At 36.2% G+C, this 17,872-nt stretch overlaps 1 protein-coding gene across 5 annotated transcripts in view; it reads left to right on the top strand.

Annotated features, from left to right (window-relative positions):
* The first annotated feature begins 534 nt into the window (after positions 1–534).
* LOC128548437 (cytochrome P450 4F6-like) overlaps positions 535–17,872 on the top strand; it is a 35,191-nt gene continuing 17,853 nt past the window's right edge. The window contains exons 1-5 of one of the 5 annotated variants that reach the window (XM_053523231.1): positions 535–1,035; positions 2,692–2,839; positions 9,840–10,021; positions 16,360–16,487; positions 17,510–17,696. In XM_053523231.1, coding sequence (XP_053379206.1) covers positions 850–1,035; positions 2,692–2,839; positions 9,840–10,021; positions 16,360–16,487; positions 17,510–17,696 — 831 coding nt within the window. In that variant the 5' untranslated portion in view covers positions 535–849. Of the gene's footprint in view, positions 1,036–2,691; positions 2,840–4,883; positions 5,035–5,097; positions 5,249–9,839; positions 10,022–16,359; positions 16,488–17,509; positions 17,697–17,872 lie in introns of those variants that run through there. The other 4 variants (XM_053523230.1, XM_053523229.1, XM_053523232.1 and 1 more) reach the window with 4 other exon arrangements.

Genomic DNA, 17,872 nt, shown 5'->3' on the forward strand with positions numbered 1-17,872 from the left:
AATTAATCTGCTAAAAATGGGCAATCTTTCCAGATAGTTATCCTTGAAAAATGTAATGAAAATTGACCGAAAATCTTAACCGAAAATGCTTTCAAGATGCAAGGAAAACACACTTACTGGCATTCAAAATCTGAAAATTTTCTCGGGGGAAACCTCCAAATCCCCTTAAGAGAGGGGCAGATCCCCTTCTCCCTCGTGCTTTCCCCCTCCCTTGCCTTCGGTGTCCCGTAGCCGGACCACTTTTTGGAAGCCGGCGACGGCCTTGACATAGTAATAGTTCAAGAATCGTTAAATGTTGTGTTACCCAAGATTAAATATTCACTGTGATCTTAGATGCTCTGAAATATTTGAATAAGATTTATTCTGCTTGGTGCCAGTAAGATCATCCTTTTTCCTTTTCCGTCTACAAATACGTCCCAGGTCACTGTCTTCTCCGTCTTCGATGCCTTTCAATTTATTCTGGGTAAATGGACATGACCGTGCGTACCGGAAATTCGGATACTGGGTATATTGCATCCGGATCATTTGTAAGAGGAGATATTAACATTTGCACGGTGTCAATTGGGGAAGTAAAATTTTGGAAGGACATCAATGAAAAGCAACTACATGTCAATTGTCACGTATCAAATTTACTACAGAAACAGACAAAATATATCTTTGAAAGTCACTGAATCGGTGATACAAAGAAATTAACGTTGGTATTAAAATATTAAATATTGTCTAGTTACTAGTTTTTTCTCTCGTGCAAGTAGTCCTACTTGTTGATATTATAGTGGTGAAAATCGTCTGACTTTGCATGTTAGATCAAGCAAAATAACTATATGTACACAAATTGACTTCTGTTTCATTATGGAGGTTGTGAAAACCTTCCTTACAGGAAATAATCTGACTATACCAAAGCTGGTGCTGGCTGCCGCAGCAGCATATGTTATCTATTGGTTTGTAAAATTTGTGCTATATATACATGAGTTGAACAGAGTATTTAAGGATGTGCCAGGACCTAAGAAACATTGGTTGTATGGGAATCTTCATTTGGTAGGTACCACTTGCTTTTAATGTTTTATTTTTGGCAATTTTATTTTTGGCAGTGGCTCTAGTCTACATGTCCAGTAGACACAGTCCCGTTAACAATGTATAAGACATAAGTCAAAAGCTGTCACTTTTAAGAGAAGATATCTTGAAATAAAAAAATATAATTCTTCACTTTTGCAAGAAGTAGTACTGTAATTAATGCTTACAACAGAAAGTGTTGGTGATTAATGTTTATTAAATCATAAAGCAGGATTAACAGCTAGTGTAACAATTTGTTAAAGATATTCTTACGAAAAAAAAACTTTGTATATAGTAAATTTGAGGCAGGCACAAATGGGGTTAGATACATGTCCAAACAAGGAGATAATATCTTGAGGGCGTGCTATTGGTGAACCTTTTTGATATGCTCTCCAGGGTCCAATTTAAACAAAAGACCCCGCACCAGTTTTGGTCAAAGCGGAAAGGTCCATGACTTATGAAATCGTTAACTCTGTATTTTCCTAATCTAATATCATATTTCGATCTAATTTAATTTGCAGTTCATGCTAGCTCTCTTGATATGTGGCTGCATTTATCAGTCAGGGGTGTAACTGTTTTAAGTTATGTAACCACCTATAATTTCAGTTACTTTTTCAACACAATTCAAGCATTTTATAACCTGTATTAGTTATAAAATATAGTTAACTCAGGTAAGTTATCAAAAAAAGTCTTTTTGCTCTTCTCACAAAGTGACCTTTAAAGTGAAATTAGTAGCAACTGTGGTTAATCCAATTCTCTTTTAGTCTGATCATGATTCATGACCTGATAAGCATAATGGGATGTTAAGAGTTTTATAGCTTTAAAGTTTTTGCGTAAAACTTTATCAGCCTTGCGTAAAATATTTTACTGCATAGCTGGATAGATAAAAGTTCAACTTAATCAAGGATTCAGGAAATAATTGCAATAGTCTCATTCAAAATGAGGAATTGGCACAGGAGGGCTTTGTAATATTTTATAATAACTGAAACAAGTTATGAAATTACATGTATAAGCAATGACTCAAATGGGTTATAAACTGTGATAACTTGAAACAGTTACACCCCTGACTGTTTATATTCTGAAATTACACATGTTTGGTTCAAAAGTAAATTAACACATTGCAATTAAGCCTCTGAAAATAGGAGAAAAACAACATTTAAATATAATTTTGTTGTTTTAATGAATTGGAATCGAGAAAGTTAAAGGGCAAGGAATGCCTGACAATATTTTAATCTTATAGGAAAGCCAATGTTTAAGCCTTTCATAGCACTGAAAGAATTTCTGAAATTGGACCACTATTGAAAAAAATATGACAGTTGGAAATTTAAGAAAATGACTGATATGGAGGCAGCCAAGTTTTGAATCAGACAGTCTGGTAGAGACATGTATAAGGCTACCCAAACCAGGATATAAAATGATGACCTGTTTAACATGGTGATTAGCTGAAGCCCTCCTGCAGGTCACATGCCTATGATAAACATTGTTTGTGGTTTACATATAGGTAAGGAGCCAGTGAACTTGAGGACTGTTTTTGTTTTGGAAACCAAAAGTTGTTATACATGTATATTTAGAAAAATTAGTTGAAACCATTGAACAAGCCTAGGCTGTGTCTATTTCTATTGACATTCTCACTGTATGTAGTTGCCAGAAACAGGTGAAGAGAGACTTCAAGTGGCGTTGAAGAACAGTCAAATGTTCCCGAGATATTACTGCTTCTGGGTCAGCAGTCTTATACCTTCGTTAGTTGTTACCCACCCTGACACACTGCGTGGTGCACTGAAAACATCAGGTATACGGTGTACTTGATTGGTCACTCTCATTTCGAATTCCATTTCTTTACTTTGTATATTTATTTTGTACATTATACAATTTCTCGACTGAATGTGAAACAGATGTAACTAACAGCAAATAAAGATGAAGTTTCACACTCTGTCTTGCATATTTTTCAGTTTTTGTTATTTATTAGTCAATCTGAATGTGGATTATTGTCTTCGGAATTTTTCAGCGCTGTATGTATAATACAGCCCTATAAATATCGGGTTAATTATAGATATGACTTTTATAAAAAGCATAGCTTTAAGGCTTAAAAAAAATTGTTTGTTTCCGGTATCCCGACCTACCCTGAATTTTTGGCTCGACCCTAAATGTTTTTATGGCCTTGGAGTATATTTTTTTCAACTTTTTAACAAAAAGTTGAAAAACTGCACTTTCTATGCTTTAAACATGGCCAGTGATGTTTGAAATCAACTTACTGATGCTCTAAAGGCATAATCCCCTTATTTGTATTCATTTTTTGACACAAAAATAATTTCTGAAAAGTCTCCCTTTATAAAAAAAAAAATCCAAAGAAAAAATTTTTCCGACCTACCTACCCTAATTTTTTTGAGCATGTTACCGGAAACAAAGGATTTTGTAACAAAACATTATCTGGAGGATAGCATGTTTTATCTTTTGCAGCTTAGCTAGAATTTGTAACCTAATGCTCATATCAATTATTTGAAAGCAGTTTGTGATATGATTGTATGTTACCTGTGTCTTCTTCCCAGATTTGTATCCTGTGTTACTTTTCCTCAGACCCATTATTGACAATGTGAATGTTGTTTTCATACTTTTGTAACCTGGATTCTGTTTTCAAAAGCACATACTACTTTTTCCCTAAAGGCTGCATTACATCCATATGTATGGGCTAATTTGAATAGATTTTTGATTTAGTTGTCAATATATCATCATTTTTGCCACTGTACAGTTATATGTATATCTCATTTTGTTTTGAAATTGTGCAAAAATATTGAACATTAAATTTTGCTTAACTGATAATATGCCCAGTAACTGCTTTTCAGAAACCCAGATGAGGTTCAGGCCCTTGTCTTTCAGATTAGACAGCAAGGCAGTATCACACCTCTGTTAAAGGCTTAACATCGTGAAATAACAGGTGGATTTAGTTCAATGAAAGACGCTATGAATATTTATTTTTATGCCCCCGAAGGGAGGCATATAGTTTTTGAACCGTCTGTCGGTCTGTCAGTCTGTCGGTCTGTCTGTCCGCAATTTTCGTGTCTGGTCCATATCTTTGTCATCGATGGATGGATTTTCAAATAACTTGGCATGAATGTGAACCACAGTAAGACGACATGTCGCGCGCAAGACCCAGGTCCGTAGCTCAAAGGTCAAGGTCACACTTAGACGTTAAAGGTCATTTTTCATGATAGTTAGGCATGTCCGGTCCATATCTTTGTCATCCATGGATGGATTTTCAAATAACTTGGCATGAATGTGTACCACAGTAAGACGACATGTCGCACGCTAGACCCAGGTCCGTAGCTCAAAGGTCAAGGTCACACTTAGACGTTAAAGGTCATTTTTCATGATAGTTGGGCGTGTCCGGTCCATATCTTTGTCATTCATGCATGGATTTTAAAGTTATTGGGCATGAATGTGTACCACAGTAAGACGACGTGTCGCGCGCAAGACCCAGGTCTGTAGCTCAAAGGTCAAGGTCACACTTAGACGTTAAAGGTCATATTTCATGATAGTGCATTGATGGGCGTGTCCGGTCCATATCTTTGTCATTCATGCATGGATTTTAAAATAACTACGCATGAATGTGTGGCACAGTAAGAAGACGTGTCGTGCGCAAGACCCAGGTCCGTAGGTCAAAGGTCCTAAACTCTAACATCGGCCATAACTATTCATTCAAAGTGCCATCGGGGGCATGTGTCGTCCTATGGAGACAGCTGTTGTTTAAACTTATTTTTAGATACCGGACAAAAGAAATTTTTTTAAAGATTTTAATGAAAGTTCAAGCTAAAATAATAGGTATAAACTAATTGCAGATTCAAGGGTTAGACAGTCATGATCAATTGAAGTTAGATCTAGATTCCTGCAACAATTTCATTCGGTACTATGTCTGGTGGACATCATTCGCTCAGGTACATATCACGGGATGTCACCCAGATATTGCCAAAATGTTCGGCAAAACCGCAGGTTAGTGCTCATTTCTGATCAATTGATGTGACACGTACGTCGCTGATTATTAAACTTTTTCAGCTTCCGGCCACCAACAGCCATGATCGGATAATGTATGGCCTGAGCAACTGTAATACCTACAAACGATACTATGTTTGGTGGACGACATTTGCTAAAACTTCTTTGACCGTGTGTCATCCTGAAACTGTTAAAATTGTCATGAAAACCTCAGGTTAGTATTTCTCTTGTTTTTCTCACAAAAGCCAGAAATACTCTATGTTTGGAGAATTGGGTATAATGATAATCAGTTGCTTAAAACTCCATTTTGCATGACCACAGGTAAATCTGGATATTTTTTCAAGGATGATAAATCATTGAATCTTGAAGGAATGGTTTTAAATCAATACAAAAACACATTTGTACTGTGTTGATTTGCATTCCAGGCTGTAGTTTCCTCGTTGATAATTAAGAACAAAGTTATTACCTGGATAACTCCTTTGTAATTCTATTACAAGGCTTTAATTTACCTTAGTTATAAAAGGATGTTTTATGCCAAGTGGTATCATTGCTATATATCCAGATTTCACTGTTAAATAGTATGCATTTGGCAGATTAGCTGTGTTGATTATATCCAGATGAAGCTGTTTAAAAATGTACATTGTATAACTGCATTTTTGCTTTTTCTGGTTATCCTGAGGTTTTCCTGTGACAGTGTAATGTACAGCTAGTTATATCTTTCATATCTTCTCTTCCTGTTAATAGCTTTGCTTCCTGTATTTTATCCATGTTAACTTTGCTTACTGTTTTCTGTTTATGTTAGTTTGTTTTCTCTCTTCTACTCATGTTAGTTTCATTTCCTTGTTAAGCTCCCACACATTTATAGCGTTGCTGCTGTCTGTACATCTATCCTTACCTCCTGAAATTATGTATGCTCAACTCCTCCCACATTATTAACCTGATTTGCTTCAAACTTTCACAGATGAACAAGCTAGATGTGCATATGACCAGAAAGGAAGGAATTTTTTCTGTGACTATTTTTACAGCAGTTATGGCCCTTTGATGCTACATAGGATATAGAGAAAAATCTTGTGTGTCCAACTCCTCAAACACTATTGAAAGGATATGCTTGAAAGGAAGGATCTTCATGTGAAGATCACTTTAAATAATGGACATTTTCTGTGGCCATTTTTTCTAGAGTTATGGCCCTTTCTTAATTTTACAAAATAGGCCATAGTGAAGAAATTTGAGGTGTTCAACTCCTTTCGGAATGGATTCAGAGTTGTTCAGATGCACAGCCTTATCTGAATACAATTTGCTTCAAATTTTTCATGTGAAGATGGTACTAACTAAAATCTTTGCTATTTAGTGGGTGGCATAGTATATGGGGGCATCTGTGTCCAGTGGACACAATTTTAGTCTTCAGTCCATGTTACGTTTGCTTTTAGTCTTTATTCCAATTTGGCTTGCTTCCAGCTTCTTGTAACAAGTTACCTTTCCTTCTCCAGTGTAACTATCCCGTTCTTGAATTTGTCTTTCGCCAGTGTTTAAGTAATAGCACTAATAAATATTCTAGGTGTACCAGATTGTAAAATAATAAAAATAATAACTAATAAAAGCATATACATAACGTTTTTGTCATGAGAAAAGTCCAAATTATAATTTTTGTGAAAAAATGTCCTGGTGCCAAGATCCACATCAGTTTTGATTTGGTGTTTATGTTATAATCTGTGGACAATAATCCACTGAAAAAGAGACTAATACAAAGGGTGTGTAGAAACGTTTTTTCCTACTGGGAAAGTATACCAGTTTGACAAAAAACATGAAACCTAGAATATGTATGGTAATGTCACCAGTTTAAAAAAAAATTGAAAATAGACATACATTTGTAACTTTCATTTCCCATAGACCAAACATTTTGTCAGACACTGTATGAATTAATATGCAGGTTTCCCCAACGTCCTTAGAATTATATGATAGACATTTTATGCATCTTTGCAAGAATGTAAATTTTTTGCACCTGTCTGATCTTGTTCAGAATTGAAACCCTTATCCTGATCAGCAATTACCATAGACTTTTCTTTATCTCTAAGTTTAACCTTTAGCCTGCTAAATTTCTAAAATAGACTGGTCCATCATTCAATTTGGACAGTACCATTTATTTACCAAAGGGGTGTTCACTGAATATTTACAGACTGAATAGGGAACAGTTCAGATGCACGAACGTTTAGGCTGATCTTGGTCTGCACTGGTCGCAAAGGCCGAATCACTTGATGCCAGCAGGCTAAAGGTTACTGCCATGCAGTAAGACCAAACTTTCTACACACCCTTTCCTTTAATTATTTATTATGCCCCCCTTTGAAGAAGGAGGGCTATATTGTTTTGCAGATGTCTGTCGGTCGGTCTGTTGGTCGGTATGTAGACCAATCCGTTTCTGGATGATAACTCAAGAATGCTTGGGCCTAGAATCATGAAAGTTGATAGGGAGGTTGGTCATCACCAGCAGATGACCCCTATTGATTTTGAGATCTGTATGTCAAAGGTCAAGGTCACAGTGACCCTGATTAGTAAAACGGTTTCTGGATGATAACTCAAGAACACTTGGGCCTAGGATCATGAAAGTTGATAGGGAGGTTGGTCATCACCAGCAGATGACCCCTATTGATTTTGAGATCTGTATGTATAAGGTCAAGGTCACAGTGACCCTGATTAGTAAAACGGTTTCCGGATGATAACTCAAGAACACTTGGGCCTAGGATCATGAGTGTTTATAGGGAGGTTGTCATGACCAGCAGATGACCCTTATCAATTTTGAGGTCAGTATGTCAAAGGTCAAGGTCACAGTGACCAGGAACAGTTAAATGGTTTCCGGGCAATAACTTCAAGAACGCTAAGGCCTAGTGTCAAGAAAATTGATAGTGAGGTTGGTCATGACCAGTAGATGACCCCTATTGATTTTGAGGCCATTAGATCAAAGATCAAGGTCACATTTGCCAGGAACAGTTAAATGGTTTCTGATCTTCTTGTCCAAAACCACAGGGCCTAGGGCTTTGATATTTGGTATGTAGCAAAATCTAGTGGTCCTCTACCAAGATTGTTCAGATTATTTCCCTTGGGTCAAATATGGCCCCACCCCGGGGGTCACATGGTTTATATAGACTTATATAGGAAAAAACTTTGAAAAACCTCTTGTGCAAAACCACAGGTCCTAGGGCTTTGATATTTTGTATATGACATCATCTAGTGGTCCTCTTCTAAGATTGTCCAAATTATTCCCCTAGGGTCAAATATGGCCCCGCCCTGGGGTCACATGGTTTATATAGACTTATATAGGGAAAAACTTTGAAAGTCTTCTTGTCCAAAACCACTGGGCCTAGGGCTTTGATATTTGTAAAGTAGCATCATCTAGTGGTTCTCTACCAAGTTTATTCAAATTATCCCTCTAGAGTCAAATATGGCCCCACCCTGGGGGTCACATGGTTCATATAGACATAATAGATATAGGGAAAAACTTAGAATCTTCATGTCTATAATCTACATCATTCAAATTTGGACCACATGACTGTATTGTTTTGAGTGACAAGATGAACCTTGACATGAGTTGAGCTTGTCCTTGACCAAGAGACCTACTTTCACATTTCTGTAGCTACAGCCTTCAAATTTGGACCACATGCATAGGTTTCTGTACCAGAACAAACTTTGACCTTGTTATTGACCTTAGTGACCTACTTTCACATTTTTGAAGGTGCAGGCTTCAAATTTGGACCACATGCATAGTTTAGCGTTCTGAAATAAAATTTGACCTTGATTTTGACCTAGTGACCTACTTTCACATTTCTCAAGCTACAGCCTTCAAATTTGGACCACATCCATAGCTTTGTGTACCGAAATGAACTTTGATCTTGAAATTGGTCTAGTGACCTACTTCCACATTTCTCAAGCCACAACTTTCAAATTTGGACCACATGCACAGTGTTTTGTACTGAAAAGAAATTTGACCTTGATTTTGATCTTGAGCTAGTCTTGAAATTTGGAACATTTAAAAATGGCTGGGTGGTTGGTGCCAAGATCACTCTGTGATCTCTTGTTAGGTTAATAGGTGAAAGGTCAAGGTCAGATTGGACCAAAACAGTAGAACTTCTGTTTACAGTGAGCATATAATTTCTGTTCCTTGTGCAATTACTGAATGCATCAAGGGGGGCATTTCGTGTTCGACGAGCTCTTGTTACAAAACTGATTTGATGATAATAATTTGGCTGTGATACAGTTGCAATTTGTTCTCTGTAAGTAACTAACAACTTTACCACATGGAACAGGGGTGGAGGACTGATAAAACAACAGTTGTCTGGTCTAGGGACACATACTTTATTTTGCTGATTTGAGGTAGTTTTCCTGTGTTTTACTTCTTCATGAAGGTTGAATGATTGTAACAGAAGATGAAACTGACTGATTTTGTTTGATAATGCAACAGAAATGTTGGTGCTATAAAAAATGTAATGCACTTTAAAAAATTGAAATTGAAATTGAAATGAGAGTGAAAATTTTAATAATGTTACAGTTACTTTAGCTCATAAATATTCAGCAATGAAGTGTTCTTTACATAGTAACTAAATCAAAATCATTAAAAAAAAATTGTGGAAAACATTTATTTATAATTTAGTAAAATGTATGTGCTAAAGTTAAAAAGGACCATTTTGAAGAAACTTATTTTGTTAACCATATTGGTGTTTATTTCTTTTCATGCCCTCTTTTGAGTTGAAGGTTCAAATTTGGTTTTATTTTCTGAGATAGAGTACATTATTTCTGTTGCTTATTCTGTGTTGCAGAGCCTAAGCCTATTGGCTTTATGGGGATATACAGATTAGGGTTGCCATGGTTAGGGGAAGGATTGCTGATAGCAGGTGGTAAGAAATGGGCGCGGGCCCGCAGACTTCTAACCCCAGCTTTCCATTTTGACATTCTGAAGCCTTACATGTCAGTGTACAATGATGCTGCAAATACACTTCTGGTAAGTATTTCACTACAGTAAACACCTACAATGTAGGGATAACGCATGTTTTTTCATGTTATAACATCTCTAACACAAAATGAACATGCTCTTAGGCATTATTCTAGCATAAAATGCATAAAAAACTAATATTTATTGGATATATTGTCCCTCAACGTCATTAAATTTCCATGAAATGCGTGGGAATGTGTGAGTTGTATTTTTACGTTGACGTCATTTCCTTGTGCCATTACATGTTGACGTTTTGCCACGGAACATGCTTAATCTATAATAAAAAGATGTTTCAACAGCACATGAGCAGGAGAATTTTCTCTGTTGACACATGTTTTCTCTTCTGTTAAAACACCCCTGAAAAGAGATAAAAAACAGCAGTTTTATGCTAGAATGACAGGATATATTTTCTTCATTTGATTGTTTTGGGTCTAGCTCTGTTTTTCAACTGTATTTCAGTTATGTAATGGCAGGCAATTAACCTAACTGGATTTTGTACCAGTACTGCCAACTTCTCTTACTTAGATATTGAGGAGGAAATAACTTCTTACACAAAGTCTTTTACCAAATTGTCACAAAGTTAAGAACATATGCCTCATCTGGGGATTGAGCTCAGAACCCCATAATCCATAAGATCTATGCTCTCTCTGTTAAGTTAAGCAGGTCATCCAGGGCTAGATATTTTTATTCCCATGAGGAAACTTATTTGTAAACTAACCTCCTTAGAGCCCCAACCTCTTTACAACAAACCTCCTCACTGGGAGTTTTAGTAATTCAAATTTTACTATTCAAATCACTCTACATCCATGGTCCGTCGTCCTACCGTTCGTCCGTCCGAGTTCACATTTGCATAAATGGGTGGCTATAGGAACAATAGGTAACTGTACTTTTTATACGCCCGTTTGAAAAACGGGACGTATTATGGGAACGCCCCTGGCGGGCGGGCGGGTGGGTGGGTTGGCGGGCGGGCGTCCACAGACCTTGTCCGGAGCATATCTTCTACATGCATGAAGGGATTTTGATGAAACTTGGCACAGTTGTTCACCATCATGAGACGGAGTGTCATGCGCAAGAACCAGGTCCCTAGGTCTAAGGTCAAGGTCACACTTAGAGGTCAAAGGTCAAATTCAAGAATGACTTTGTCCGGAGCATATCTTCTTCATGCATAGAGGGATTTTGATGAAAGTTGGCACAATTGTTCATCATCATGAGAAGGAGTGTCATGCGCAAGAACCAGGTCCCTAGGTCTAAGGTCAAGGTCACACTTAGAGGTCAAAGGATACAAGAATGAAAACTTTGTCTGGAGCATTTCTTCTTCATGCATAGAGGGATTTTGATATAACTTGACACAAATGTATACCACCACGAGACGTAGTGTCATGCGCAAGAACCAGGTCCCTAGGTCTAAGGTCAAGGTCACACTTAGAGGCCAAAGGTCAGATACAACAATGACTTTGTCCGAAGCATTTCTTCTTCATGCATGGAGGGATTTTGATGTAACTTGACACAATTATACACCATCATGAGACGAAGTGTCATGCGCAGTTCCCTTCTTTAGAATTACTTCCCTTTGTTGTTGCTATAAAAAGCTTATATTGTAACTTCTTCATTACTAGTCATAGGGAAAAATCGAGACCACTTTTCTGCATGCTACATCCAATTTTGAGGTGTATTTTGACCAGTCTCTACCTGGTAAAGATTTTTGTGAGGACTTACAATTTTTTTTTTTTTTTTTTTTTTTTTTTTTTAAGATTAACTTCCCTTAGTTGTTACTATAAATAACTTATATTGTAACTTGTAACTTTTTTATAATTGACTATAGGGAAAAACCAAGACCACTTTTCTGTGGTACAACATAGATGTTACTTTCCAATTTTAGGTGTATTTTAAGGTATCTCTACCTGGTAATCAGTTTTTTTGTGTACTTAGAAAACAAAACACTTAGTTATTACTAAGCAACCACAAAATTAAAATTCCATTTGCAAATACAGGTGCTAGAGTAAAGAAATTTGCTGTGACGGGCGTATATTGTGACATTCTTGCACTCTTGTTCTGTGATGTCATTCATTCCGTAAGGCTTTTATGTGGCTATTTTTCTCTTACGTGTCTAAAAAAACAATAGAGAGAACAAAAGAGTAGCCACATAAGTATCCATATGTAGGGACTTCCGTCCTTCCGTCCGTTAACAATTTCTCATTATCGCATCCTCTCAGAAACTACTGGAGGGATTTTGACCAAACTTTGCCAGAATGATGTATTGGTATCCTAGTTACGCACCCCCCCCCCCTCCCCTGAAAATCAGACTGGTTCAACAGTTTTTGAGTGAGTAATGGCCCTTTGTTTATTTTTATAATTTACATAGATTTATATATATAGGGAAAAACTTTGAAAATCTTCTAGTCCAAAACCACAGGGCATAGGGCTTTGATATTTTGTATGTAGCATCATCTAGTGGTCCTATTTCCCTAGGGTCAAATATGGCCCCGCCTAGGGGGTCACATGGTGTATATAGACTTATATAGGGAAAAACTTGGAAAGTCTTCTTGCCCAAAACCACAGGGCCTAGGGCTTTGATATTTTGTATGTGACATCATCTAGTGGTCCTCTACCAAGTTTATTCAAATTATTCCCCTAGGGTCAAATATGGCCCTGCCCCAGGGGTCACATGGTTTATATAGACTTATATAGGGAAAAACTTAAAAGTCTTCTTGTCCATAACTTTCAACATTCAAATTTGGACCACATGTATAGTTTTGAGTGGCTAAACACAGGCATGAGTGACCTTCGAAATTTTGTAGCTAGCATACATTTCACATTGTCTATTCACCTATCAAATTGGACACATGTATAGTTTATACAGAATAAACTTGGAACCTTGCCAATTACCAGGACCTACTTTACATTTTTTTGACATACTAGGCTCTCAAAGTTTACAAATATATTAGTTTGGTGTCTCCGAACATGGATTTGACCTTATTTAGGGACACTTAGTCTTCTTTCCATATTCTGTACACTTCAAATTGGACCAACATGCATAGTTTTGGTGTAATGAAACTTACATTTGACCTTCATCATGACCTAGTGACCTACTTTCACATTTCTGTAGCTACAGCCTTCAAATTTGGACCACATGCATAGGTTTGTGTACCGAAATAAACTTTGACCTTGACATTGATCTAGTGATCAACTTTCACATTTCTCAAACTACAGCTTTTAAATTTGGGCCACATGCATGGACCACATGCACAGTTTTTTGTACCAAAATGAACTTTGATCTTGATTTTGAATTTGAGCTAGTCTTGAAATTTGGAACATTCAAAATGGCACTATGGTGGGTGCCAAGATCACTCTGTGATCTCTTGTCTCTAGAGGGGTGTTATGCCAAAACATTTATTAGCTCACCTGAGCAATGGTGAGTTTTTGGGATCGCTCGATGTCCAGCGTCTGTCGTCTGCCTGTCTGTCGTCTGTCAACATTTAGTTTGTGTATACGATAGAGGCTGTATTTTTCAACTGATCTTTGGTCAGAATGATTACCTTGATGAAATCTAAGCCAAGTTCGAAAATGGGTCATCTGGGGTCAACAGCTAGGTCAGATCTAAAGAAAAACCTTGTGTATGCGATAAAGGCTGTATTTTTCATTTGATCTTCATGAATTTTGTCAGAAGGATTACCTTGATGTAATCTAGGCCGAGTTCGTCTGGGGTCAAAAACTAGGTCACTAGGTCAAAGCAAAGAAAAACCTTGTGTATGCGATAGAGGCTGTATTTTTCAATTGATCTTCATGAATTTTGGTCAGAATGATTGCCTTTGTTAAAATCTAGGTTGAGTTCGAATATGGGTCATCTAGGGTAAAAAAACTAGGTCATAGGTCAAATCAAAGAAAAACCTTGTGTATGGGATAGAGGCTGTATTTTTCAACTGATCTTCATGAATTTTTTTCAGAATGATAACCTTGATAAAATCTAGGCCAAGTTCAAAAATGGGTCATCTGGGATCAAAAACTAGGTCACTAGGTCAAATCAGAGAAAAACCTTGTGTATGCGATAGAGGCTGTACTTTTGAACTCACCTTCATGAAATTTTGTCAGAATGATTTTCTTGATGTAATCTAGGCCAAATTTGAAAATGGGTCATCTGATATCAAAAACTAGGTCACTAGGTCAAATCAAAGAAAAACCTTGTGTATGCGATAGAGGCTGTATTTTTGAAACGATCTTTATGAATTTTGGTCAGAATGATTGTCTTGATGAAATCTAGGTTGAATTTGAATATGGGTCATCTAGGGCCAAAAACTAGGTCACCCGGTCAAATCAAAGAAAAACCTTGTGTATGCAATAGGGGCTGTATTTTATACCAGATCCTCATGAAATATGATCGGAATGTTTGTCTTGATGAAATCTAGCTTGAGTTTGAATATGGGTAATCTAGGGCCAAAAACTAGGTCACCCGGTCAAATTAAAGAACAACATTGTGTACGCAATAGGGGCTGCATTTTACACTGGATATTAATAAAATTTAGTCAGAATGATTGCCTTGATGAATTCTAGGTCAGATTAGAATATGGGTCATCTGTTGTCAAAAACTAGGTCACTAGGTCAAATCAAAGAAAAACCTTGTGTATGTGATAGAGATTGTATTTTTGAATTGATTTGCCTGAAATTTGGTCGGAATGATAGCCTTAATGAAATTAAGGTCAAGTTCAAATATTGGTCATCTGGGGTCAAAAAGTAGGTCGCTAGGACAAATCAAAGAAAAATGTTTTGTATGTGATAGAGGCTGTATTTTTCAATTGATGTGCATAAAATTTGGTCAGAATGATTGCCTTGATCAAATATAGGTCAAGTTCGAATGTAGGTTGTCTTGGCTCAAAAACTAGGTCACTAGGTCAAATGGAAGAAAATGCTTGTTTACACTTAAAGAGACCACATTTTTGGTCCAATCTTAATGAAAATTGGTCAGAATATTTGTTTCTCTGAAATCACTAGGTCAGACATGTTTACACTGTTATGGTGTGTTTCACAGGTGAGCGACCTAGGGCCATCTTGGCCCTCTTGTTTAACAGTATTGCTCTTGTTTTACAGTATTGCACTACATTTCGTTTCTCTGGAGTGGTTCAATTTAGTGAAAATGCTCTACATATAACTTGAAAATATCAGCCTTTGTATAGGTGTACCTGCTCTTTGGAGATATCTTTAATGGATGTTATAATTTTGTTCACACAGACCTTGAAAAGTTCTTGAATTTGATACTAGTCCTTGAAAACTCCAGAAAATGACTGAAACCCAAATAAACCTGAAAAGTACTTTCCATACAGACCTTGAAAAGTCCTTGAATTTGATGCTAGTCCTTGAAAATGACTGAAACACAAATAAACCTGAAAAATACTTTATACACACACCTTGAAAAGTCCTTGAATTTGATGCTAGTCCTTGAAAACTCTTGTAAATGACTGAAACACAAATAAACCTGAAAAATACTTCTTACACAGACCTTGAAAAGTCCTTGAATTTGATGCTAGTCCTTGAAAACTCTTGAAAATGATTGAAACCCAAGTAAACCTAAGAAGTACTTTTAATTAATTGTATATAAAAAAACTTCTTTGATTTCATCCAAAACTCTTGAAAAATGTTCGTTAGCAATTCGTTTTTTGGAAAGAATTTTAATTATACATGTAAAAAGAACAGGTAAATGTTGTTGATTATTTAAAAGAAGATTATGATATTTGGTCACTTACAAAATCTAGCCTGTCAGTGAGTGAGAATGCACCAGTAGCAGTCAAAAATAGACAGCATTTTTTCACAGTTCAAAAATAGACAGCATTTTTTCACAGTTTACATTGAGCCCCACGAAAAAGTAGTCCTAAAAATGTAAAAATAGTCCCTGAAACTTACTTAAATTTTATGTTGGGTGTTCTGTATGAACCATAAGTATATACTACATGTATATAAATAAAAAATAAATAAAAAAGAAAAACATCCAATGGGTTTTTCTCTATATATATTTTTGTCTACCAACCGCTTTCATCTACAATCATCAGGGCAGACATATATAAAAAAAAGCACTACATACTGTAATAATGTTTGTGTGTCATGGCTGGTAAATTTGTCAAGAAGTTATCTAATTTTCTTACTGATAATTGGGATTTACTTACAAGCTAGTTATATACTAGCTTGCACAAATGTCTGCTTAAAGTTTGGAGTATAACTCAAACGTAACAACCTCTAGATTGTCCTTGTTTTTTTTCTTAATTAGTGTTGTACTCGGGCTGTCTAGGCAGACAAGCTTTATTTGTAGGTCTAATTACGTAGAGTGCAGATCATTTTAGGTGAGCTTAACATTATTTCAGGGGAACTTGCAGAGATATGCTGAGAGTAAGGAGAAGTTTGAAGTATTTGACTACATCAGTAGAGCAACACTCGATGTTATAATGAGGTGTGCTTTCTCTTACCATACAGACTGTCAGAAAGATGAAGGGTAAGACTTCAACTTTCTAAAAATGTTCACAAGTAAGACTTTAAATTTGGAAATAAGATCAAGAAACTTTGAATTTGCAAGAAAGATCAAGAGTAAGACTTGAAATTTGCTAAAAATATCAAGGGTAAGACTTCAGATTTGCTAGAAATATCAAGGGTAAAACTTTAAATTTGCAAGTAAGATCAAGGGAGAGACTTGAAATTCGCAAGAAAGATAAAGGGTAAGTTTGAATTTGCAAGATCAAGCTTAAGACTTTAAATAGAGCTAGAAAGATCTAGGATAAGACATTAAAATTGCAAGCAAGAAAGATCTAGGGTAAGACTTTAAATTTGCAAGCTAGAAAGATCTAGGGTAAGACTTTGAATTTGCAAGGAAGAAAGATCTAGGGTAAGACTTTAAATTTGCAAGCAAGAAAGATCTAGGGTAAGACTTTAAATTTGCAAGCAAGAAAGATCTAGGGTAAGACTTTAAATTTGCAAGCAAGAAAGATCTAGGGTAAGACTTTGAATTTGCAAGAAAGTTCAAGCTTAAGACTCTTAAGTTTGCAAGAAAGAGCAATGGCAAGACTGTAATTTGCAAATGTCAATGCTAAGTTCTGAATTTGCAAGAAAAGTCAAGTGTAAGATTTTAAATTTGCAAGAAAGGTCAAAGGTCGTGAATGTCAGGAAGATCAAGAGTAGAATTTAACCTTGAGTTTGTCAGACAGATAACCAAATGGAAAAACCCTTATACATGTATTTGTCAGGAATATCAAGGTTAAAGTACCTAAATTTGTCAGGAAAATCAAGTCGAAGCCCTTAAATTTGATGTAAAGATTGAGAGTAAATCAATTAAATTTGTCACACAAATCAAGCTTGAAACACAAGTTATGAGGAAAAACCAGTACCAGTAATAGTGAGGTAAATCACCGGAACCAAAATTACTGGGGCTTTCTTGCAGTCCACAAGTAATTGATTAAAGAGTTTGTGTGGTGTCTCATTGCATTTCTTTAATTAGACATTCTTTGTTTTATTTCATTGCAGAGTTAGACATCCATATGTGAAAGCTGTAGAGGAGATTGCAGATGCCTGGAATTACCGTGCACGGAAACCGTGGCTGTATCCTGACTGGATTTACTATATAACAAGTAGAGGGAAACAGTTCAAGAAGAATTGTGACTATGTACATGCTGTAGCTGAAGATGTTATCAAACAAAGGAAAGAAAAATTGGTTGGTTTATTTCAGATTCATTTTCAGGTTTTGAAAGTTTTTGCCTATAGATAGAGTTGATAAAATATTAAATTATTTCTTAATGCCAAAAAAAAGAATCAGGAATTTGATCATTGTTAGGTCACAAAACTTCTTTTGCAATACAAATATCAATGTTCAAGGCGGTTCTAGGACAT

This window comes from Mercenaria mercenaria, chromosome 14, assembly GCF_021730395.1.
Source record: "Mercenaria mercenaria strain notata chromosome 14, MADL_Memer_1, whole genome shotgun sequence".
Taxonomy (NCBI): Eukaryota; Metazoa; Mollusca; class Bivalvia; order Venerida; family Veneridae; genus Mercenaria; species Mercenaria mercenaria.